Source organism: Saccostrea cucullata, unplaced genomic scaffold (genome assembly GCF_032062105.1).
Source record: "Saccostrea cucullata isolate Sc308-1 unplaced genomic scaffold, CSIRO_AGI_Scuc_v1 ctg1150, whole genome shotgun sequence".
In the NCBI taxonomy this organism is placed as follows: Eukaryota; Metazoa; Mollusca; class Bivalvia; order Ostreida; family Ostreidae; genus Saccostrea; species Saccostrea cuccullata.
This window is the reverse complement of record NW_026923237.1, coordinates 166,897-190,793: the sequence shown is the minus strand read 5'-3', so window position 1 is coordinate 190,793 and position 23,897 is coordinate 166,897. Positions and strand designations below refer to the sequence as shown.

The window sequence follows — 23,897 nt, the reverse complement described above, 5'->3', positions numbered from 1 at the left end:
TTCCCAACTTTACGCTGATAATACCCAGATTACCCAGTAGAATTATAATCTATGAGGAATATTGCTGATTTCTGAAAAAAAAAGTTTGTCTGTGTTATAAATCCTTAGGGGATTGCAGGTTACATGTAAGAACGCCAATGCTACAATGATAGCTGTTCTGGTCCACGTAAATACTAATAAAAACTAACCAAAAACCAAAACAAAACTGGTATCCATTACATTATTGTTTACTAAAATAATTATATATAACAACATAATTTTCACATAAACATAGCTTACAAAACTTCAACATAAAGTACATTATAAAACATACATGTATATAAATTATCACAGACTTCCTTGTTGGACGGTGCAATTTTGGACAAAATTCATTTAAATATTTATCATTTAATGCATTCAAATTCAACACAGCCATATAGTAATGTGCTTGATGTATCCACATTCCATCCACACACACAATTATTGAACAATACAGGAGAATTCCTTTATCTCCACTGGTATAGTGTCTGTTTTACACCCATTTACGCCACAGTTTTGATAAATTAATTAGAATAATTTATGTATATCATTATTAGGCAGCCATTTTACTCAGGAAGTAGACTCCACTTCCGGTGTCTGGGGAGGGGGTTTGTAGAACGGATCTTTGGGAAGCATGATCTCATTCATCTTCCTGACAATGTCATGGTCGGAGGAAATCTTGTTTTTCTGGAATAAAACAGGATTGAAACACTTTCATATTAAATATCTGAAAGAATATGAAATACTTAAGAATATAATTAATTTGTTCAAAAGATGTTTAAACTAGTAAAGGAAAGGTAATAAACAAAAAATTAAATTTCAATTTTGCTAAATTGAATTCTTATGAGCCATAAGAATCAATGGGACAAAATTTTAACCCATTTTATGTTATTAAGTGGATAACACTTTTTCTGTAAAGAGAAAGCAGTCCATTGCAAGTTAGTTTTACTAAATGAAATTTCAATGAGCTAAGAAAGCGATAGTCACTAATCCGCACTTAATTAAGTGGATAACACTTCCTCTGTAAAGGGTACCAGACCATTGCAGGTGAGTTTACATCATACTAGTAATTTCAGTGAACTCAGAAATGGATAGTAATTAACCTGTAAGATGTAATATAACTTACAAACACACAGATCCTCATCAGTCCAGTTCCCCCAGATTTACTTCCCATTGCAAGGGTCGTCTGATACTGCATAGCCTTCAAAATGGCAGCCATTCCATGTTCACCAATCTGGTTCCCTGTATACATAGAGTCAGGGTATAAGATTTGTCACACACTTGGCTGGGGGGCCATGCACTCTGACGATTATTTTCATCTCAGTCTCACTTTTTAACTGTACACTTGTTACGAAATAGTGAGACTAGGCTCTGGGACTTAGAAGAGCTCACTTTGGATCTCAGTCTCACTTAAGGTCAAGATCTAATAAATAACTTGAGACTGATTTCTTGGTGCAAGATGCACTATGACGTCATAATCAATTTCAACTTTCTTTTTCCCGTCCTTTACGGCTTTAGCTGAATTATGTCGGAAATAGGGTATTTTCATGTCATTCAATTTGAAATCATATGAAAAGTAAACCGGATACCTATATCAAATTTGATATTGATTTAAAGAAGAGGCTAGGAACAAACTAATTACTGTTTTCTGAGAGACTGTAGGCAATCTGGATACATTTCCTTTTCCGAATATGAAAAAAACTCCCATATTCATGTCTGGTTTTCTTAATTTTTCATTGAAAATGAGAATATATTTTTCATCTTGTTTACCCACAAATTATGCCCCGAAACACCTTATCTGACCAAGCTAAAGTTGTAAAGCATCAATAAAGGAATTTATTTCTCAAGTTTGATTAATCTGTAGGCACCTTTCATTTACTAGATCTTGACCTTAAGGAATTAAAATATGGAAAAGTGAGACTGTAATCAAAGGAGAGATTGTCTAGATTTCTTGGCCCAGCTTGTCTAATTTTTGGGGCCCAGAGCCTGATCTACCTCTTGATTTAGAGGCCCATGTTTGATCTTTTCAGAATTGGTTTTTTTTTAAATGGACATTTCAGCTTGATTACAGCTTATTATTACCATATTTACTACTGAAGTGCATTTATACATTTTGCAACTGTTTTGTTAACATTTAAGAAGTATTTGACTTACGTGACAGATTAAGATTTATAAGAGCACGGTTGCCAGGCACCCACAGCTGACCATCAATAAAATCTGCCTCATCTGTTAGGGGATTTATAAAGGATGAATCTCCCATATCCTGTCAAGAAGCATCACATCCATTATTTCAAATATCATTAGTCTATCAATACCTATTAGTAAATTTGCTTATGAATGGCAAATTCAAAATTAATTCAATTTGTCGGAGGTCAGCAAATTAAACATCAAATATCATTACATTTTTACAGAAGACATCTTGAGCTGTCAACTATCATTTGGCAAAGAAAAATTCATATAATTTTAGTTTTAAAATTTAAAAAAAAAAAAACTTTTTTTGATAATTTTTGTGTATCTCTATATGTAGCTCTCCTTCTGAAGGAGAATCAATATAGTCTTTAAAATGTCTATAACCACTCAGCCCTCTTAAAGGCAACAGATTTTTAATCTTGTACACAAAGTAAGAAGATTTCCAGACATAATTCGATGGTTAACTGAAATCCCTGTGTTAATTGTCCCCACCTCTGGTTCTGCCTGGGATGGCTTGCCCTTGTCTTTCCCCTTTGTTTTTCCCTTGGCTGCATTCTTTGTATCAGCCACTAACGACGCTACAAATAAAATACAGTGAAGTCACAGAGAGCTTAAATTGGCTAAAACAATACAGTACACACACAATGTTTTTTTAAAAACTATACATTTTTATCTTAATATTTCATCTCTTTCTAAGGGAATAAAATGGTTGAATTATGCACTATCACTATTGAGAAGGTCTTTTTCATTGATTTTTTTTTCAAAGAAAAATTCTGTTTTTGACACATGAATTAAAGAAAATCAAGAAAATATTTTCTCTTTGTCTTATTTCCTCAGAAGCATTTCAATCATTGATCAAAATAAATAATTATCTTTCCTCTCCTCTCCTAAATGTTTTTGTTTACTACAATAACCATGCATTATCTAAAGGAATCATGTTAATTGTGATTGTAACACTTAACAATGCACACATTGAGCAGACAGAACAATTTGTTCCCACTTTAGCCACTTGGAAGCAAATTATTATTTTTATTTTAAGCTAAGCATGCGGGGTAGTGAGTAAAATTCAAGTAAATTTTATTTCTGTAAAAAATTTTGTCATTTCCTTTACAACTAAATTTTTCTATTGATAAACATTTCTTTAATAAAATCTCAAAAGAAAATTATTGTACCCCTGACCCTTTCATAAAATAAGAATGCTAGCTTTTTCCCCAAAATACTTCATTTTTATATGCTCCAATAAACTTCAGAAGCTATAATTTCAAATTATGAGAAAAAGCAGACAGTGTGCATAAAAAGCCTCATGCTTGCTTGAGTGCTCGCATGCACCACAAGTGTTTTGGGTATGAATCAAGGTTAAAGTTTGTCTGTTAAACAAGAACTATTAAAATTTTAATTTAAAGTCTTAGGGTTCTCTTATATGACATAATAAATATTATATATTGTACTGAAATATGTTATTAATCAAAGACAATGCCCAAGTTACCTTGAAGAACTCAAAATTCAGAGTATGGGCATGTTAAAGGGAGGGGGAGGGGGTAAAAATCATTGCAAAAAAACCGTACCAAAAAACAAAATACATGAAAATATATTTCGCTATTTTGTTTCAGTAACAAAAAATAATTAAGATTATGGAATGTTAAGTCACCAAGAGGAATTCTATAGGGGAGGGGGTCCCTACATCAGAAATGGGATTGCAGTATTCGTTTTTAAAATAAAAGTTTAATCATTTGTCCTGATATCTTTCATCTTATTGGATAATTTCTCGATTTTAGCTTTTTTTTAAAAGTGATATATTAAATAAAAACTGATAAGAGCTTGCTTTCCCATTTCTGATGTGCATATTCCAACAAGGGAAACAAACATATAGCATTTTACCGGCAAAAGATGTGACCAATCGCATTGTAGCCGCTGGGATTATAAAAAAGATAAATTTGCAATATTTTCTCTATAAAAAGGTCTCTGTTTTATTTGCACTCCTTTTTCTTTAAAACTGTGCATTTTAAAAGCTTATATTGCATGCTCTTCCTATGAATATTTATTAGATGCATAATAAAATAATCATTAATGTTCAATTAAATATTAATTTTCGATCTTTTCTATGAATATTCATAAAGCAGTGCAAGTGTACCATTTATTGTGGCCAAAAACCGTTTTGTAACGAATCGAGTAGCTAATGTCATAGAAACAGAAACACTTCCGTTACATGTTTAAAATCAAAGTACTAAAAGTTCTGAAGACTATAACACTTAAAGTATCCACCTATACCAAAATATTCACTAATTCCCTGAGGCTCCTTTTCACAGAAACCTACATAATACTTAAATAGTATGGTCTTTGGATTCAACATAGGCAGGTAATTGTATTCTAGCTAGTTACGTAATTATAATTTCAAAGATGAATTAATGAATGAAATGAAATGATTACATGTAAACACATACATATGCATGATTTGAGATGCAGAAAATGAAATAATGTAGCTTAGTCTTGTTAATTTTTCAAAATGTTACTTTCTAGATAGAACACACATTGGTTTGAATTCAAAACTATATTTGAAAAACAAAATTCCAGTGTATATTTCACCAACAAACAACTCTCTCTCTCTCTCTCTCTCTCTCTCTCTCTCTCTCTCTCTCTACCTAAAGTTAAGCTATAAAATCAGAAAAGGAAGAAGAATTAATAACATAATTTTAATTAGTTTCTAAGCTGCTACAAAGTAATCATAAAAATTCGAAAAATTCAAACCTTTCTTCCATTATCTCTGCCACTGATTAGATATGTAAAGAGACCCTCTATGCTAGATACATGTAAATGCCCCATCGCTAAAGGGTGTCTGTTAATTTTCCAATAAAATTGTCGATCCATTTTTTAAGCTACTTACCCCCAGAGCCTCGACCAGTGGTGTTTCCGCCTTTGTCTGTGCAAAAAATGTAATAAATATTGCAAAATCTAATTAGCCAAACATGTGGAAAAGGAATAGCAAAACACACACGTGAAAGTTAAAAAAAACATAAAATATCACACAAGGCAAGATAATTTAACAATGCAATGAGGTTTACTCATAGAAATGACAAGGATTTTTTAAAGGTTGTTAGGCAATTAAAATGAATGAGTATCATTTATGAATGCAGTGTCAGTAAGGAATATGCAAAGTACATGTATGATTGTGCAATCAGGTTACCCAAAGTCAAAAACCAAGATAAATGTTAATTATGCATTTCATTTTTGGTAAAGAATTACTAGCCTTGCTTAGCTAATTTCTTTCAAGTTTTAAAGGTAATTTTAAATAAATAACAAAAACTACTTATCACAAGACAAAATAAGACTTTAAATAAAAATACAACTGAAAAAAAATTTTCTTTTCAAATTTCATTATAAATAGTTTTTAAATAATATTGTTGTTGTAAGAAACAAACAATACATTACTTTATTGTTGATTTATGATTTATGATGTAAAAAAAAGAATAAAGACACATGTATTCATGATCAAAACTCCTAATCCTGAAAAATTATGGGCTATACTACAAAAAGAGTATCCGGTCATAGCACTAATAGCAGCATAGTGAAAAAATGTAAAATGTAAAAATTATGTTACATGTAGAGAGTTTATCAAGATGCTGGAATATTATTACCAAATTGTATGAGTGAAATGATAAGTATTTGATTGTTAATTAAGTTTTAAATATGAGCACTGTTTATGAAATGAAGATGTATACAATGAGGCAATGAACACCGTCCAGATATTTCATTAATTTACATTTGTCATAAGATAAAGTTTGAAAAAGGTTATTTCAAAAAATAATTTATACAGCATTTTCTATTTGAGTGTAGAGTTGCTGAATTCTACTCTTAAAAAATATTAATTTCTATTAAGTCCATCTAAGTTAATGTATCAATATTATATTAAAGTATGTTTACATGCAAATGCAATATTTCACCAAAAAATTAACATATTTCATTAATACCTGTTCCGTATATAACATGCTATACACTAAGGTATTATCCAGTATATATTTATATACAAGAATGCAGCCAAACATATATAAGATATAAGCTCAAGCTAAAGTTAATTGTTTATATTATAATCCTAGGTGAAGGGGAGGCCACCCAGTATAAGACCATTCGGGTGAAGAAAAAATGCTATTACTGTCCATAGAATAAACAGGATTACATTTACATATAAGTAAACTGTAGCCAAAAATTCAATTACAAGCATCTGAATCCTATAATCACAGTTGACAAGATAAAAGTAATTATGACTCTGAGTGGTCATTTCACAGAAAATATTTTCAGAATTGACATAGTAGACTATTTTCTTGTTGATCACTTATAAGTCTTTGACAGAGTGATTCAGGTGTCAAGAAAGTGGTGACTGGAAAAGAGTGGAGTCATGTGGCTCTCCCAGAGAACACAGCAAGATTAAATTTTACTTAAGAAAAACTTTTAAACCATTCCTTTAACAAAGAAAATATTGGGAGAGGAGTATCTAAGTTTCTGGAACTTGTTTCTGTTCCATTTGGAAATAATGCCAATAGTCAATAATGTTTTAAACAAACAATAGAAAATGACAGAATTCGCCTAAAGAGGTGGAATTCTTTACATAACAAGAAAACTTTACAGAAGGGGAAAGGGGATAATATGATCCAAAGAAATATATAGAGTTTTCCTAGGAAGAAGGAGAATGTAGGGTTTACCAACTACCTACAAACAAATCCTTATGTCCAGGTTTCAAATCCCGCTGTGGGACGTGGAGATCAGATGAGACCGTATAAAGTAAAAGATCCCTCACTGCTCAATGGCTGTAAGTGCCAAGTATAGGACAAAATGTGCAGCTCTCCACCAACAAGTGGTGGCATCTCCATCTGAGTGGAACAATCTTGAAAGGGACATTAAACAAGATACAAACACACAAAACATGCTTCAAAAAACTTTACAATGTAGAAAGAAAATGTGGAAGGTAGAGTTGGAATAAATTTGACTCTGTTCACTAAGTAGGAGATATTCAACTGGGGCAAAGTCAAAATTAAGTCATTTCCTAATTCATTGTGGTGACATACAGCCAGAATTGGTTATTCTTCAAAAGTAATAAAATAAGAGGTAAATGGGATTCTTTTATACACTACATGTATTTCATTATCAGTGAACAAATTTGAATTACAGTTTTGTCTCAAACCTCTGAACCAGAAATGAGAGTTTAAAATGCGAAAGACTAAGATACTACTGGTATAATTATGATCTTTGTCATGCTATGTTTGCATGGTATTAGATATAATTTTAGCTTAGATTCAGAATTTACTTTTAAATTAAGCAAAGCAAGGCTACTATATATAAAATTCTGATATCTGGGAGTTGAGGCCATGCTTCAGGGTGGAGGCACAGTTCAGGCCTAATAGGACCCCAATGCTGGGTGTCTGGGAGTGTTTGTATAATTGTGGGGTGGTAGTGGTACTGAGATACCTTTGGTTATAGAACCCCGGTGCTGGGTTCTCCTGGATTCTTCCTCATTAGCTATAAATCAATTACATTCAATGAAAGGATACGTTACTAAAATAAGTTCATCTCACCATCAATGTCCATAAACATGATAAAACATGATCAACACATGTCCAATAATATAATAAAGGTAAGACTTTATAGGGCATCATAATGTGATAAACTCTGTACTCCAGATAAGTTATGGTGTAAGGGTAATTAACCTTGACTTGATAACAGATAGATGTAATAGAAAAATCAGAAAAACACTATTCCATGAAAAATGAGAGAAAATGTCACATTGATCAACAGATAAACTGTAGCCAAAAATCACAACACAGGCATGACAGGAATTTGAGAGCACATCTACTGAATGAGAAAACAGAGCACATGTCTAGAATTCAGACACTGTCTGAAATATTTAAAGTGACAATAAAGGCTGAGTTCAATAGCAAACTTGGCCAAATAAAGTAAAGACTCAAAATCAAGGACTGAAGGTCAAGGAATACCTTTCCTACTGCTTGTTCCACCTTCTGATCAAGAAAATTGAAAGAGAAAACTAAAATTTAGCTTGTAATCTTCAAAAAACATCAGCAGAACAGAACTGTGAGTATAAATGACATTTTTGTCAGCAAATGCTTTAAATAATTAAATAATGTAAATGCAGAAATTTTCATTAGGGATTAACATGATTAAATTTCATTTATTTTGTCTTTAACAATTATCAACAAAATTAAATCCCTCACAAAAGTGTCATATTTCTATGAATTGAATAGACTTATTCTCAAAACTATAAATTAAATTTAATGCCCATGAAACTAGTTTAGGTACCAAATCAATAAAATTTGATCTCCAAGAAAATTTGTGTTTCTACAGTAATTGCAAAATGCTGTAACTCCCCAAAGCCAAAGAAAACCTTTGTAATTCAAGTCTTTACATATTGTATGATATTCATGTCTGCTTGCTGAAAGAGTCCTGCAGCTGCAGATTTATACCTTTCTAATTCAAAAATTAGAGGTGGTGTTCCTGAGGATGGTACCATAAAATGGTACACTTTCTTTGATATTTTTTAAAATGTATGCATCTGTAACGTAACTAACGTTGTTGTCCTGCAGTCTTTGTAAGCCATTTTCTATTTAAAACTAGTATATAATTATGTACTTAAGATGTTATTGTTAAAAGCTTCAAGCTTTTAGTTTTCATTAGAATTCCAGTTTCTAAATTTTTACTAAAGAAAAAAAAAGCAAAATTTGTTATTCTCCTGTAAAAGCTCTTGTACATCAACTCCAGAAAATCATAACAAATTACGATCTAGCGTAATTAAAAAAGGCAATGACTCAAAAGTAATTAAATATGTACACTACAAGAATATACATATATATGACTGTATAACATACCATATAGCCCCCAAAAAAAGAAATAAAAGAAAATGGCATATACAAAGATATATATAAAAATTATAATCTGTAACATATAACCTTTTCCGCTCTTGGTATCTGTTGGTGTAACATGTTATCAGAATTAAATGTAATCAGTATTAAGAAAATATCAATTAAGCTATCCCAAATTAATGATAATCTTTAAAAATATGACACAAGTTGGCATTTCTTACTATTGAATTCTCAGTAGACACTGATTTTGTTCTTTGTTTATTAATTAATCCAGAGTTTAACAAAATTCAAGGTCAATTTTTATTTTAAAAAAAAAAAAAGATGAAGAAAAAGAAAATGTTAAGATATATAACAATTTGACTATTTGAACTTAATCATAAAATTAAGCCATATTTGTCTCTACTGGAGTAGCAAATGTAAAATCCTGTGTCATTTAACAACTGCCATAATGTCATCTTATTTAAGCAAAAGCATTAAAATACAAGACATTACGAATCTTCAGTTTAATATTTTCTTAACATAAAGCCTCAAGCAGACCCAAATATTCACAAACCCACTGCAGTTTCTTGTTAAATATAATCTAATTTGATAATAATGTATTAAATATTTGCCAGCATGTTGTTTAGCTTAACAAAGTGGAAATTAAAATCTTGCAAATAAAACACTATTTACAGTAGTTATTTCATTTATCCTTTTGTATTATTCAATTTCTATTTCCATTTTCAAGTCTTTTTTAAATTTCTATACTCTTGGATCTTTTTTGTTTATTTCAAGAATCTTTGTGTAATTACACTTCTAAAACTTTTATGGACATCTCGTTTTAAACAATTTTAAAAGGGAATATTAAAAAACTTCCAAGGACATTTAAAAAATAAATTAAAACAAGGAAATATTAGATAAGTTTAACAGGGAGAAAAATAACAAAAACATAGAGGGAACTTCACACAGGACAAAACATGTCACCGCACACAGTGTGCTGACAATTGTTGAACACATCATAAATTGTTAGATCCGCCTACCACATACAGTAAATTCCTAGATCCGCCTACCTTTTTTAGCTGCTGCTTTATCATCCTTCTTTCCTTTTGTTTTGTCATGTTTGTCCTCCTCCTTGGGGGCTTCTTTTCCTCCTTTACCCGCATCCTACACAATAAAGTCAAAATCAGGATTAGTACTAGGAAATCTAATTATCCTGCACAATAAAGTCAAAATCTGTTTTGGAGAAAATTAGCCTGAGAACCAGAGAATTAAATTTCTTTAGCCTAACCAAATTTTTATTTTTTATAAAATAAAAAGTGTTGTTGCGGTCGGTTTTTTTATTTTTAGTTTTGGCAGATTTTTGTTGTGGACTCATTTTTACCTTTTTAGTTTGTTGCACTCAGTTTTACCTTTTTAGTTTTGGTTGACTGTTTCTGTTTGTTGCGGTCGGTTTTTACATTTTTAGTTTTGGCAGATTGTTTGTTGTGGTCGATTTTTACCTTTTTAGTTTGTTGCACTCAGTTTTACCTTTTTAGTTTTGGTCGACTGTTTCTGTTTGTTGTGGACAGTTTTACCTTTTTAGTTTTGGTCGACTTTTTCTGTTTGTTGCAGACAGTTTTACCTTTTTAGTTTTGGTAGAGTGTTTCTGTTTGTTGCAGACAGTTTTACCTTTTTAGTTTTGGCGGACTGTTTCTGTTTGTTGCAGACAGTTTTACCTTTTTAGTTTTGGTCGACTGTTTCTGTTTGTTGCAGACAGTTTTACCTTTTTAGTTTTGGTCGACTTTTTCTGTTTGTTGCAGACAGTTTTACCTTTTTAGTTTTGGTAGAGTGTTTCTGTTTGTTGCAGACAGTTTTACCTTTTTAGTTTTGGCGGACTGTTTCTGTTTGTTGCAGACAGTTTTACCTTTTTAGTTTTGGCGGACTGTTTCTGTTTGTTGCAGACAGTTTTACCTTTTTAGTTTTGGTCGACTTTTTCTGTTTGTTGCAGACAGTTTTACCTTTTTAGTTTTGGCGGACTGTTTCTGTTTGTTGCAGACAGTTTTACCTTTTTAGTTTTGTTCGATTTTTTCTGTTTGTTGCAGACAGTTTTACCTTTTTAGTTTTGGTCGACTTTTTCTGTTTGTTGCAGACAGTTTTACCTTTTTAGTTTTGGTCGACTTTTTCTGTTTGTTGCAGACAGTTTTACCTTTTTAGTTTTGGCGGACTGTTTCTGTTTGTTGCGGTCCGTTTTATCGTGTTGTGAACTACTCCTGACACTCCCCGGCCTGTCCTTGGAGTCAGCTCTACGACTGGGTGGAGGCTGAAATGTTAATCAAAAGAATCAGAATATCTGCAGCCTCATACTGCAACAAAAAACCTGCAGGTACAGAAGTAGTTTAAGTATGAGTTTATTTATTTAATATGCTGCTACTGTTTTGACAAAAAAATCATCAAAAGGAATATGTGGACTGCCTAATAAAATATCTTAACATTCAATTATTATTTTTTTAATGAGTAAATAAATTTAAAAAGTCAAAAGAAGGAAGATCTGAGCACAATGTGACCCTTCCTGAATTTCTTAATTAACATTCAGGTAAATCAGTGCTCCAAGTTGCGACTAAAATGGTCGCATTTGCGACCAAAAAATTGATTTTGTGACTAGAAATGAAAACACACTCGCAATTTTGCGACTGAGAAAATTTGGGCTGGAAACGTCCATTTTTAAGATCGGGATCGAGATTTCATTTGTCAAGATTCTCTATCAAGAAAATGTTTGAAGGCATACACTTAAATACACTTTACAAAGCGTTGCATAGACTTAGATCACGTAATGTTATGGCAGCATGCTGTACAAAGTTTGATAGAACCAGAGACGTGTATAAATAATGTTCCTGATAGAATGGTAGTGTTTCAGAATCGGAGGGAAAATACTATCGATTATCGAATCGAATCGGAAAGACCATTTTGATTCATAATCGAAAATAATCGGACATTTCTCATGTTATTTTTTTTACATAATGAAAGGCCCAGTATTGTGTTATTGACAAAGAACTATACAGAACACGTAGGCCTATATTTTAGTTTTAATGAATCTGGTGATTTTCTACTATTATTAAAGGAAAGGATTACACTTTTTTAAATATCAAAAAAAAATTAACTTTTATAATATTTAATTATTAAACTGATAATTTAATAAACAATTATGTTTCATTTTTTTGATAACATCTATGATCTATCAAGTTCATAATTAAACTATTGATCAGTTTAACATGTTTAAATTTTGTTTAAAGTTAATTGATTTTTAAAGATTTTTAAAATCAAAATTTTATTCCTATATATTAAGAAAAAAGTAAAAGTTCAACAAGTTATCTACCTTCATAAATGTTCACATTTGAATGGGTAAAATGCACAATAAAAATAACACTACGTCTTTTGAATTCCCTATATATAATAAAAAAAATAGAAGCTTATTGTTTAACTTCTGACCACAGGCACCTGAATTTTTATCAGTAAGTCGCTAATTAAGCCAAATATCGAAAAATTCTACCCCCTCTATATATTTATATATAGAGGGGGTAGAATGTTTCGATATTTGGCTTAATTAGCTACTTACTGATAAAAATTCAGGTGCCTGTGTTCTGACTGACCTCTTAATATTTAAACTATAAAAAATAATACACAAAATGTGAGTGGAAAGTAGAAAATATCGTTTCATGTGAGAGCAGAGGAAATTCAGATGAAAAGACGATTTTTTTAAGTGGTGCTCTCAGTGGCTATATTTCATCATCAATTCTTTTGCTGTCTATATGAATTATGTCTAATGGAAGGGGAATTATTTAGATTTAGCCATAATTATTATTTTCAAAGCATGTTTACGAATTATTCACTGACTCAGTAACCAGGGTTAATATACAAGCACCGTTTAGTACAGGCGACGATCAGGAACTTGTGTGCACATAGTAGATGCATAAAAAATAATCAAGGTACCATCTTTGTACAAAAGAAAAAAGGTACACTACACTAAAAAGACAATATATATTAAGATTTAGCATTATTTTTAGAGTATCTATAGCGACAATCGATTTTGCTGTTAAGCTATCGATTGTCGGCATCGCCAAGCTTCCAACGACGATTTTTCGATCATCGGCGACTATCGCTGAATCACTATAGAATGGCATCCAAACTTTGTAAACTCTCTAAGATCCGACCTTGTTATTGAAGCATTTGGTCAATTGCTTGCATATCACAATGAGTCATGCTAATAAAGAGTGTTCTGGCGGCATTTATATTATAATGACTGTGTAATGGGTTAGGTATGTAGTTGTAAGTAAACATGACAAACAGCATGCAAAGTCCTGTCTCAACAGCTGTCAAGCTTGTATTTTCATTTGATAAAATTTTATTTCTTTGATCAGATTACTTGTGTTCTTCTGTGTACTGTACAACAATAAGGGAACATGTATTTAATAAACAATATTTCCTTCAACCTAGCAAATTGTTTATAGTCATAGTAATAAGTAATCTTTGATTTAATAAAGACATAATACATATCCTTATTTAAATTATCATGTTTTATTCAGAAAATGTATTTTTTTTACTTGGCGAGTGAAATATTTGATTATGGCGACAAGAAATTCTGAAATGGCAACTAAAAAAATTTTTAGGTCGCCATTTTGTGACCTAAGAGCAAGTGTGACTTGGAGCACTGTCAATATATGAAGTCACTGAGTACAAAGTGCCCCCTTACTGATTTATTCCTGTCAGGTGACAGTGAAGATTACTGAGATATCTGATTACAAAGTGCCCCCTTACTGATTTATTCCTGTCAGGAGAACCCAGTGAAGATTTCTGTTTCCTCCTCTCTACCACCTCCTCATGTGTCAGAGGGAACCTTGAAAGCACCTGTAATCAAAGCAGTAAAATTGTTAATACTGAAATATTTTTTGAATTCTCAGACAAATATTTCTTTTCATCTGACCAGACACTGACCAATGTCATTACTTACCTCCCCTAGTTTGATGGCCCCCTTGTCTCCCACCTGGTTACTGGATAGAGATAGAGACATTAGAGTACGGTTCATCCTCAGGCCCTGAAAATATAAGTACAGTGTATACACACTCCAAACAAATCAATAACAATACTGACAGCCTTTATTTTGGATGATGATCAAGACAAAATTAAGGGGGAAAAATCAACCAAAAAAAATTAAACAGCTTACATTTGCTATGTCTATTGTGCCTTGATCTGAAATCTGGTTCCCTGCCAGGTTGAGAGTGACCAGTTTATTGTTGGACCTCTTCACAGTGCCGAGGGCCTCCCCAATAGATTTGGCTCCCTTGTCTGTGATGCCACAATGCCTCAGAGAGAGATTCTGTACACTACAACAACAAAACACACTTTGTCAGTTTTGCCTGAAAACCAGTCTCTTTTACAGTAAAGCATGCCTGAAAAACACATGTTAGGTTTCCAAGTAAATGTTGTAGAAATCTATGAACAATCCTTTGAATTACAAATTAAAATACAATTTCCAACATTACAAAAGATTTTAACAACATTTAAAACTTAAAGCCTGGAATGAAAAGAGGAAGACACTAATACTTCACAATGTACTTAGAGACTTTCATCTCCAAACAATGTAAAAATAGACTTTTATCACAATATACTTGAGGACTTTAATCATTAAGTCCCTATGGACTTTCAAGACAATGTACTTACGGACTTTCATCTGTGATCAGTTCATGCCAATTCTCCTCTTTAACAGCGTTCCCATCTAAAATCAAAGTCCTGCAACAGAAATCAAGATACACGGAGTCCATTAGGTACTATTAGCAAGGTGAAAAAAGAAGCTGCTTGAGACATGGATTACATAAGATAGACCTTACATTGCATTGTGCTTAAGGGGGGAGACAGACAGAGAGAGAGAGAAAGAGAGGTAAGAGAGAGAGAGAGAGAGAAAGAGAGGTAGAATTACCTTAGGTTGACTATACTTGGCAGTGTGCTCGCCATAATACTGACAGTTTCTCCTGTTAAACCTGTGTTCCATAAACTGAAAAGAATAAAATACAATCAATATTTATACAACCTGTCTAGTGAAAACACTTCATTCATTACGAATGTGTTTTTAATTTTTATCCAATGGTAAAAAGGGCATAGATTTCTACCAACACCTGCAACCATTAATTATTTACAAATTTACAGTAGATCAAATTTTTGAAACACCTGAGATAGGTTTTTGGCATTTTTATATGCCTCAAAATTTCCATAAATTCATGTTAATATTATATCATTTTATCTTTACCATTTGTTTGTGAGAAAGAAAATTTGGCAAGGAGAAGGAATCCTCCTTATTATGCAAAAATAAAATGAATAACAAATTATTTAGAGTTTGCTAGTCGCAGATTCTTACTTAATGGTATGTAGTTTCTCCATGACAGACCAGCACTGCTTTAGTGTATTCATCATGATATCATCTATTTTCCAACCTACAAGAAAATTTTATTTCAGACCAGTCTGAAACATCCATGGTAGTAAATATATCAGTGTTGGAGATACTCAAGTTCAGCTATATTTGTCTGAATGATAACCATGTAAACCTACCCCTGATGTAGATTTCTGTGACTGTCTCTGGTTTGTCATAATTCTCCATTTCTACCTGGATGGCCGGTTTAAAGTATTCAAACTTATCCTTAATAACATAGGTCTTAGGTGGAGGCTCGGCATTCTCTGTGTACGTCAATCAAAGTATTAAAACAAGATTATGTCTTTACCAGTAATTATACATGTACAGTAAAACAGCTTAATATATTGAATCAAATAGCAGAGCAAAGTAGATCTTAACTCCTTGTAGTTTTATATTAACTGATATAACAAAGTTTGTTTCTTATGAATCAAAACAGTTGATCTCTGGCACTTTTAACATGTTTTACTGTATATATAGCTACTCATTGTAATAAATCAAGCAGAATCAATTATGAGTGTGTACATATTTTTTTTCTATTACTGTGGAATATTTTTTGTAATTTTGATTTATTTATCATTTTATTATTAGTTTAACAAAGAATTACTTTAAATGATAAATGTTTTCAATATACAGGTGACTGACAGAAAACTTGATGACGTCAACAAATACACAGAGCAATCACAAGCTTTAGCTTGAAAAACAGTTCACAAATCAAAACACTGGAAGGCTCATTTGTTGCAAGTAATACATTTTAAAAACTTTTTTATGCATGACTGTGTTCTTTTATTTTGGACAAAAAAAAATTAAAAATATCTATTGCAGCACTTTTGCACACGTGTTTGGAGGGGTGATTTTTTTTCCTTTTGCGTTTTAGATCAAAAGAAGTTAATATCATGAATTCTTACATTCACAAAAAGACATAAAATAGCATTTATAAATATTCACGTAAGTCATCAAAATCAGATGAGACCTATTTTTTTAGATCTATGTCTTCAATCAAAGTACTGAGAGCTCTGAGAGTCTGACATCCAGGTCACCTGTTCAGTCACCTATATATAACTTGTAAACATATTAAGTAATAAGCTTACATCAGCAAAGACAAGGACAGAGGAAATAATTACAAACAAGATATTGTTTTTAACAACATCATTAGTTGGAAGTATTTTAAGTAGGTATTTAAAACATAATATTAACAGATAAAGGATGCAGAGTCTTCTTAAGGTATGAATTCAAACGAATATATAAAAGTCAGAATATGTTAAAGAAATAACCCTCTTCCCATTCAAAACAACACACATTTTTAGCTGGGAGATTTATTTGTTAAGATATTATTTATCTTTTATTTGACAGAGAGATTTAGATTTGAATAAGAAACTGTTACCTTCAATTCCATCAGAGTATAATCATTTTTTGGCATGATATTCATTGTCGGTGCTTAAATTTTTTTTTATACATTATTCACAAAAAAAAACAATTTGGAAATGGCATCTAAAAATTCACTTCCTCATGACAAACTAAGCATTACAATCATATGCCATTAAAATAATCTCGAAATTTGCAATTCTTTCTCTGATACATATGTATAGATTTTTTTATTGTGTTGGGATGCATAAAGAGTGGAGAAGAATATAAAATGAGGGAGAAGGGGGTGGGGTGAATTTTGTGGAGAATGAATGGGGGAGTGGTATGGGTGATTAAGATTTGGGAATAAAGAAGGATACAGTCTGATTCATATTTTGAATAACAGTGAAATTTACTTCTTTGCAGGGGGAGAAAGTCATGTATATAGTACAAGATACTACATGACTTAAAAATATTGTTACCAGATCATTTCCATCTTTGGCTTCAGGGTGATAAAACTTAAGACTAACTCAGACTTAGATCAAAAGTGAGCTCATCTAAGTTTTATGACCCTGGAACCTGGCCTGAGGGCCATAAAACTAAGACGAGCTCACTTTTGATCTCAGTCTCACTTTTCCACAATATATTCCTTTGGTAAAAGTGAGACTGAGATCAAAAGTGAGTTCTACTAAGTTTTATGGCCCCAAGGCCTGAATTTTTAACAGTATTATAACAAAATTATTTTAATCACTGGGCCGGTTAATCGCACATGAGATGTTACCGGGTTAGAACAAGCACAAGCACCCACCACCCTCCGGATCCACCTCTGGCTCCGGTTCCGGTTCAGGAACCGCACTCTTGCCTTTATCTTTCCCTTTCTCTGGTTTACTGCTCTCTGGTGCCGCCTGTGTGGGCGGTCGCGCTCGATGGATCACGGGAGGAATGGCTACCATGGCATTACGGCGACACAGTTCTGTAAAGTCAGCCTGGAAATTCCCCGTGCAGCTGTATGGCTCTATAAATAGAACAGATAATCAGAGTGTTCTATAAATAGAGTGAAAAAGTCTGCAAGTGTTTATACCTTTACAGTCTGTACACACAAAGAATTGCATGTTTTAAGCCAAAAATTTTAAAATAGAAGTGACCACTCTATGTTTTTTAAAACAAACAGTTTAAATCTCTCAAAATCACATGCATTTTTGAAAAACAGGCAAAATTGGAAACAAGTTAAGTTGTAATGTCATAACATAGAACAAGAAAATTGAAATTATTACATGTATTAAACAAGCCAAAAAAAGTGCCGTGGTCATTAAAAATAATTTGACGCCAAACTAATTAGGACAATCATGTTTTGGCAGCATGCTGTTGGAGTTATAAATAGGCAAAGAAATGGCGTTATCTCACCTAGCGGTCTGGATGGATCTACAGGAGTAAGAAAACGTATAGACGCCTCCTTGTGAAAACTCTCTATAGGTACTGGCAGACAGACAGACGACAGGCAGACAGATGGAGAGACAGACAACAGTAAGACAGATGGACAGACAGATGACAGGCAGACAGATGAACAGACACAGAAAGAAGAGAGAAAGAAAAGAAATAGAAAAAGAGATGAAGCAAGGAAAGATACATGTAAGTAAAACTTTCCTAATCCAGAAACGGTGTATTCCAATAATGCGGCTTCCACCCAAAGCAGTATAATGTTCATTAAGTTCCTTTCAATAAATTCAATTAATAATATTTAAAATATTGTCTTCCGTAATATGGAATGTTGTTTAATCCTTCAGAACCACTGGTGTCTGGATTGGACAAGTTTTACTGTACATGAATTACATGAATGAAGATGGTTTACACAGTCATGATTTTTGAATTTCAAATTTAAAATGAAACAATTGCCATTGGTTAATAAAAAAATCTCTGAATACCCTACTATGGATACCTTATACCTTGTTTTTGTGTTACTATGGATACCTTATACCTAGTTTACATGTTACTAAGGATACCTTATACCTAGTTTACATGTTACTATGGATACCTTATATCCAGTTTACATGTTACTATAGATACCTTGTACTTAGTTTACATGTTACTATGGATACCTTATACCTAGTTTAATGTTACCATGGATACCTTATACCTAGTTTACATGTTACTATGGATACCTTATACCTAGTTTAATGTTACTATGGATACCTTATACCTAGTTTAATGTTACTATGGATACCTTATACCTAGTTTACATGTTACTATGGATACCTTATACCTAGTTTAATGTTACTATGGATACCTTGTACTTAGTTTACATGTTACTATGGATACCTTATACCTAGTTTTCATGTTACTATGACTACCTGGTGTTTTGTTTGGATCCTCCTCGTCTTGGCTTACAGCTGACTGGTTTTTTTCCCCCTTCAGAGATTTCTCAACTTTCTTCCCCATCTTGATTTTGTTGGCAACACTACAATGATAAGTTCATAACCTGTATAGTAACTAAAAAAATAATTTCTACAAACACATGAAATATTTTCTACAGCTTCATGTTTATTTGTATGTTTCCAAAATAAATTTTATTTTTATTGCAAAAAAAGAGTTGTGTTGGTCTTTCAATTGTATGTTTCTGGAAAATAAAATAATGCAGTTCTCAAAGAATTAAATTTTCAATATTTTTCAATGGCTTGAAATGATTGCTCTAAAAAAAAAAAAGGTTTTCATGACTACATTTTTAGGCTATAAGGATTTTTTTAGCTAAAACATGTAAAATATGCGTTGAAATGTTTTTCTTTTATTATATTTGTTTCAAACACAAAGTCATAAAAATAGAATACATATCTGTAACTGTACATACAATTTATCCATGTCCCAACATACATGTAAATGTAATTATAAACAAGATTGATAAAAAGAGATTCCAGTGACTGATCTTACAATGGGTATTATTCTATTAAGTTACATGACTGTATGCAGATTCCAACACCTTATGTGCAGAAATGCATAAGAAATAAACATGAAAAATGTTCCTCCATTGACAGAAGAGTCATGTGTTATACAGAGAGAATCCCAAAAGAATAAATGTGATAAAAGTCTACAAAGGGAACTCGCTCGTGTTTTAGTCTAATTATCTTTTAAAAGTGAAACTACAAGCTTTACATTCTGTTCCTTAAAATAAATATATAACTGGTGCAAAATATTTTCTTATAGCCAATTTATCTGATAAAAGTTTCAACCATTGCTGTATTATTTCAAAAACAAAGCTCCTATATGATTTTGTTTCTTTTGACTTTAAATTTAGTTTCCTTTTCAGGATTTCCATAAGAATAAGAATATAAGGGGGTGCAAAAGTATAAAGGGACCTGAAGTTCTTCCCCTGGTGGGGAGTTTAGGAGGAATACCAAAAAACCCAGTGGATTATAGAGTTGGGTATTGCGAGTGAAAACCATATTGCGATATATTGCAATATTTGACGTTGAATATTGCAATATATTGCGATATATTGTAGATTAATTATCATTAATAAATTTGTGCAGAAAGTTTAAAATGCTGTCAAGTTCAAAGACTATTTGAATTTATCTATAAATTTTAAAGGGGGCGGGATAAGACATTAATTGCACACAGAATTATAATAACTTTTAATCAAATACCAGGTCAAACATTAAAACAAAATGTACTTATTTGATTTATTTTCAAATTGAAAAAAAAATTTATGCATAGTATATTCTTTTTACGTTTTTTTTTTTTTTTTTTTTTTTTTTTTGGGGGGGGGGTGTTTTATTGAAATAGCATTAAATGTAACTAAATGATTAAAACAATACATACTATATGGAAATTTAAAGTGGTCACAGAATAAAATTCAATCCAGAAAGAAATTGTGACCTATTTTCGGGCGTTTGGTGTTTTAATCTGACCCGACCTAATTTCACATTATGACATACGATCAGGAACTGTATTGGCCTATTTCTATCGTTTTAATATACATGCTCCTGGTATAGCATGAAGGTGTTTAAAATGGCATGAAACTTGTTAAAAAATAATAAAAAGCAACACTGTATCAAGTGAAAACATGGATGGCCATTTATTTGTAATATCATTATTTATCTTGAACTTAACATTCATCGTCGATCGTGTAGATTCCATGAGATTTTGAGAACAGTACACATGGTATACACCCTGTAGAAATGTTTTATATTTCTTTCTTAATAATTTTATTTAAAAGTCTTTTTTATTAATTATTAATTTTATTTTAAAGTAAGCTTTTTAAAATTGCGACAGTGAATGAAAAGCTTCCTCTCTCTCTCTTCTCTCTATCTGCCTCTGAAAGCTGACGCAGTATTTTTTAAAACTAGATTGAAAAGGCCTGGGGAAGTTACAAGTATTAATTCAGCAGTTTCTAGAATAAAGGGTTTTTTTAAATATATATTTTCATAAATATCGTGAAAAACCGGTATCTGATTTTCATATCGCGATATATTATCGTGGTGGATAATACCGCAATATACCGATATACCGGTAATATTGCACACCCCTAGTGGATTACATCATTATAAGCGGGAAAATTCCCCAGCCTCTGTATCTTTAAAACCCTGAATTTACAGAAAAATTTTCCTACAAGATATTTAAAAGATTTATACTGTACCCTTACAATGTCAAGTTTATAATGAAAGATTAATAGTACAGCCCAAATCAGATTAATCCCAAGGTGACAGAAAGATACAAGAGAGTTAAAGAAAAACCAGAGAAATGTACAAAATCCCGGAACTGAGGGTACCTACCCCGAAACCTCTAAAGTTCGGTTAAACATGTTTGTTCTACAGTATCATAAATAAAATAATTAACTGTTAAATTCAGATTGTGAAAATATATTCTATTATTAGATACTAACATGACTAACGTTCATAGAATTGCTTGGCTATATGCAAGCACTAGGCCTAAATAAAACAAACATTTTGAGACATGTTACTGTAACTATAAACAAGTTACACTTTGAGTTTGAACAGGTTGGGACCACTTGCCTGAATGGGATATGATAGTCCGATTGGGAATTATTATCCAAAATGGGATATAAATTTACAGGGCAGAAAATGATAAATTTTATTTTGGCAATAAATATCATAAATCTGCATCATGCATGACAAGTGATCCAAACAGGGTTTGACATTAACGTTAGTCTGTTAGTCTCAGACTAATACATTTTCATTCGGACTATAAAAATTTGTGGCTAATTAGTACGAACGGACTAACAAAGTTTTCTTAAAAAAAAAATAAAAAATTTACTGATGTTCAATTATTGACAACTTTCACAGGAAAACCCCATATGTATTTTAAGCTTTCTAGCTTCTTGGCAGGAAGTTGGGTATTTCTCAGTCAATTCAGTGCTTAATTTTAGGACTCATTGGTTTGAAATGAAACATTTTAACAATCATGATTTAATTAGTACGACACATAAAGAAAGATGTGGGATGTTTGGATAATGTAATCATCTATAGAGAAAAACGAATGAGATCGGGAATATGATCGTAGTTCCTGATCACATGATTTCTTTTGAATCTTGGTATAAAACATTTCACGCAAATGCTTTGTTTATTTCAAAAAAGGTATAAAAAGTTACAATATTGCAATGTTGTCTTTATTCTACTTATTTATTGATATTCTTTGACGGACTCATGAAAATCGCCCTCGGACTAGTAAACGTAAAGAAGCACTAGTCCGGCTGGACCAAAGCCTAAAAATGATAGTGTCAAACCCTGTCCTATTGACTGAAGACTTAATTTTGTACATGTATCAAACTGCAAGTCCAAAATTAATGTCCATAAAAAACTGATCTGACAACTCTTAATAAATGAACTCGACCTTTGTGAAATTGCTGTAACCAATAATTAAGAACCAGAAACATGCCACATAACGCACGTTACTCTGAAGATCACGAACTCCGTGTGCAAAATTTATGATTGCAAAATATTTCTAGCATGTTTTTCAAACAACACATTAACTTTAATTAATGGACTTATGTATCATATTGAATAAAGTAAATAGCACTGAATTGAAGTTTCTCATATTTTTTTCATAAAATATATTTTTTTTCATAAAATATTAAAAATAATATTCTACAGAAGTTACCTCACAGTTCAGTGTTGACACGACCGAACAACAGCTAAAATATTTGGCGGATCAACTTCCACGAGAAAAGAATGTGCAAAGAGTCACTATGATTTCCTGTTTCAATTTCTTTCGCTATAACGTAAATTGATTAATTCTTATCAAATCGATTTTATGTGTATTCAAAATTATTCATTTTTCCACGTTGTATGCTGAATTAAGCAAATAATTATTAATCCGCGACAATGTATTTAATGGAGCATGCGTATGTACTATCCTCCAATAAACTTCCGCTTCCATTGACAACCCTCGGTACGAGTTACCTTTCTTTACTTGTGTACAGTTGTGTGCCAAAAGTGAAGATAATTTTATTTTTTCTTTATATATTTCATTGAAAACAATATTTTGTAAAATCGCTGGTATGACAACATTTCTTGACAGATTTTATAAAAAAGAAAATTCTTGATAATCCAAGAAATTGTTGTAGTTAAAAAAACAAACAATAGTTTTTATCTGATAAGCATTGATAATTTAAAAATATCGTAATTTAAGTGTGACATGAAATTTTAAGTCATATACTACAATGAATTATATAGAGTCTAGTCAACATTGATCTTGAATTTTAGAACTGATGTTTAGTGATGAACTATATTTTACTACATATTAAACGTGTAATGATCTTTTAAAGAAAGATAACTACACATTTTCTGGTTTAAGTACTGAAATAAATAATTAAATTGAACAAAAATTGACCATTTACCTATGATTTTACAAATTGTTGTTTTCAATGAAATATACAGAGAAAAAATAAAATTATGTTCACTTTTGGCACGCCACTGTATCGTGATGGAGGCCGGTTGAGATCCTCCACAAACTTAAAATGATTTCTTTTATTATTCAATAAGGAGCATTTTAATAGGAATAGATTTTAAACTTTCTTAATGCTTTGAGTTTATTTAAAATAATTAACATCATTGATC

The 23,897-nt window shown here is 31.7% G+C and overlaps 1 protein-coding gene across 21 annotated transcripts in view; it reads right to left on the bottom strand.

Annotated features, from left to right (window-relative positions):
- Positions 1-211: 211 nt before the first annotated feature.
- Positions 212-23,897, bottom strand: part of LOC134263525 (leucine-rich repeat-containing protein 71-like) — a 43,534-nt gene continuing 19,848 nt past the window's right edge. The window contains exons 2-21 of one of the 21 annotated variants that reach the window (XM_062745884.1): positions 19,179-19,285; positions 18,235-18,306; positions 17,639-17,845; positions 15,627-15,752; positions 15,436-15,511; positions 15,001-15,075; positions 14,745-14,813; positions 14,248-14,407; positions 14,035-14,118; positions 13,842-13,931; positions 11,236-11,349; positions 10,121-10,214; positions 9,159-9,176; positions 8,190-8,213; positions 5,090-5,125; positions 4,087-4,119; positions 2,701-2,786; positions 2,173-2,281; positions 1,145-1,260; positions 212-705 (exon numbers count right to left, since the gene is read on the bottom strand). In XM_062745884.1, coding sequence (XP_062601868.1) covers positions 589-705; positions 1,145-1,260; positions 2,173-2,281; positions 2,701-2,786; positions 4,087-4,119; positions 5,090-5,125; positions 8,190-8,213; positions 9,159-9,176; positions 10,121-10,214; positions 11,236-11,349; positions 13,842-13,931; positions 14,035-14,118; positions 14,248-14,407; positions 14,745-14,813; positions 15,001-15,075; positions 15,436-15,511; positions 15,627-15,752; positions 17,639-17,845; positions 18,235-18,306; positions 19,179-19,285 — 1,813 coding nt within the window. In that variant the 3' untranslated portion in view covers positions 212-588. Of the gene's footprint in view, positions 706-1,144; positions 1,261-2,172; positions 2,282-2,700; positions 2,787-4,086; positions 4,120-5,089; positions 5,126-7,665; positions 7,717-8,189; positions 8,214-9,158; positions 9,177-10,120; positions 10,215-11,235; positions 11,350-13,841; positions 13,932-14,034; positions 14,119-14,247; positions 14,408-14,744; positions 14,814-15,000; positions 15,076-15,435; positions 15,512-15,626; positions 15,753-17,638; positions 17,846-18,234; positions 18,307-19,178; positions 19,286-23,897 lie in introns of all 21 variants that reach the window. The other 20 variants (XM_062745882.1, XM_062745887.1, XM_062745883.1 and 17 more) reach the window with 20 other exon arrangements.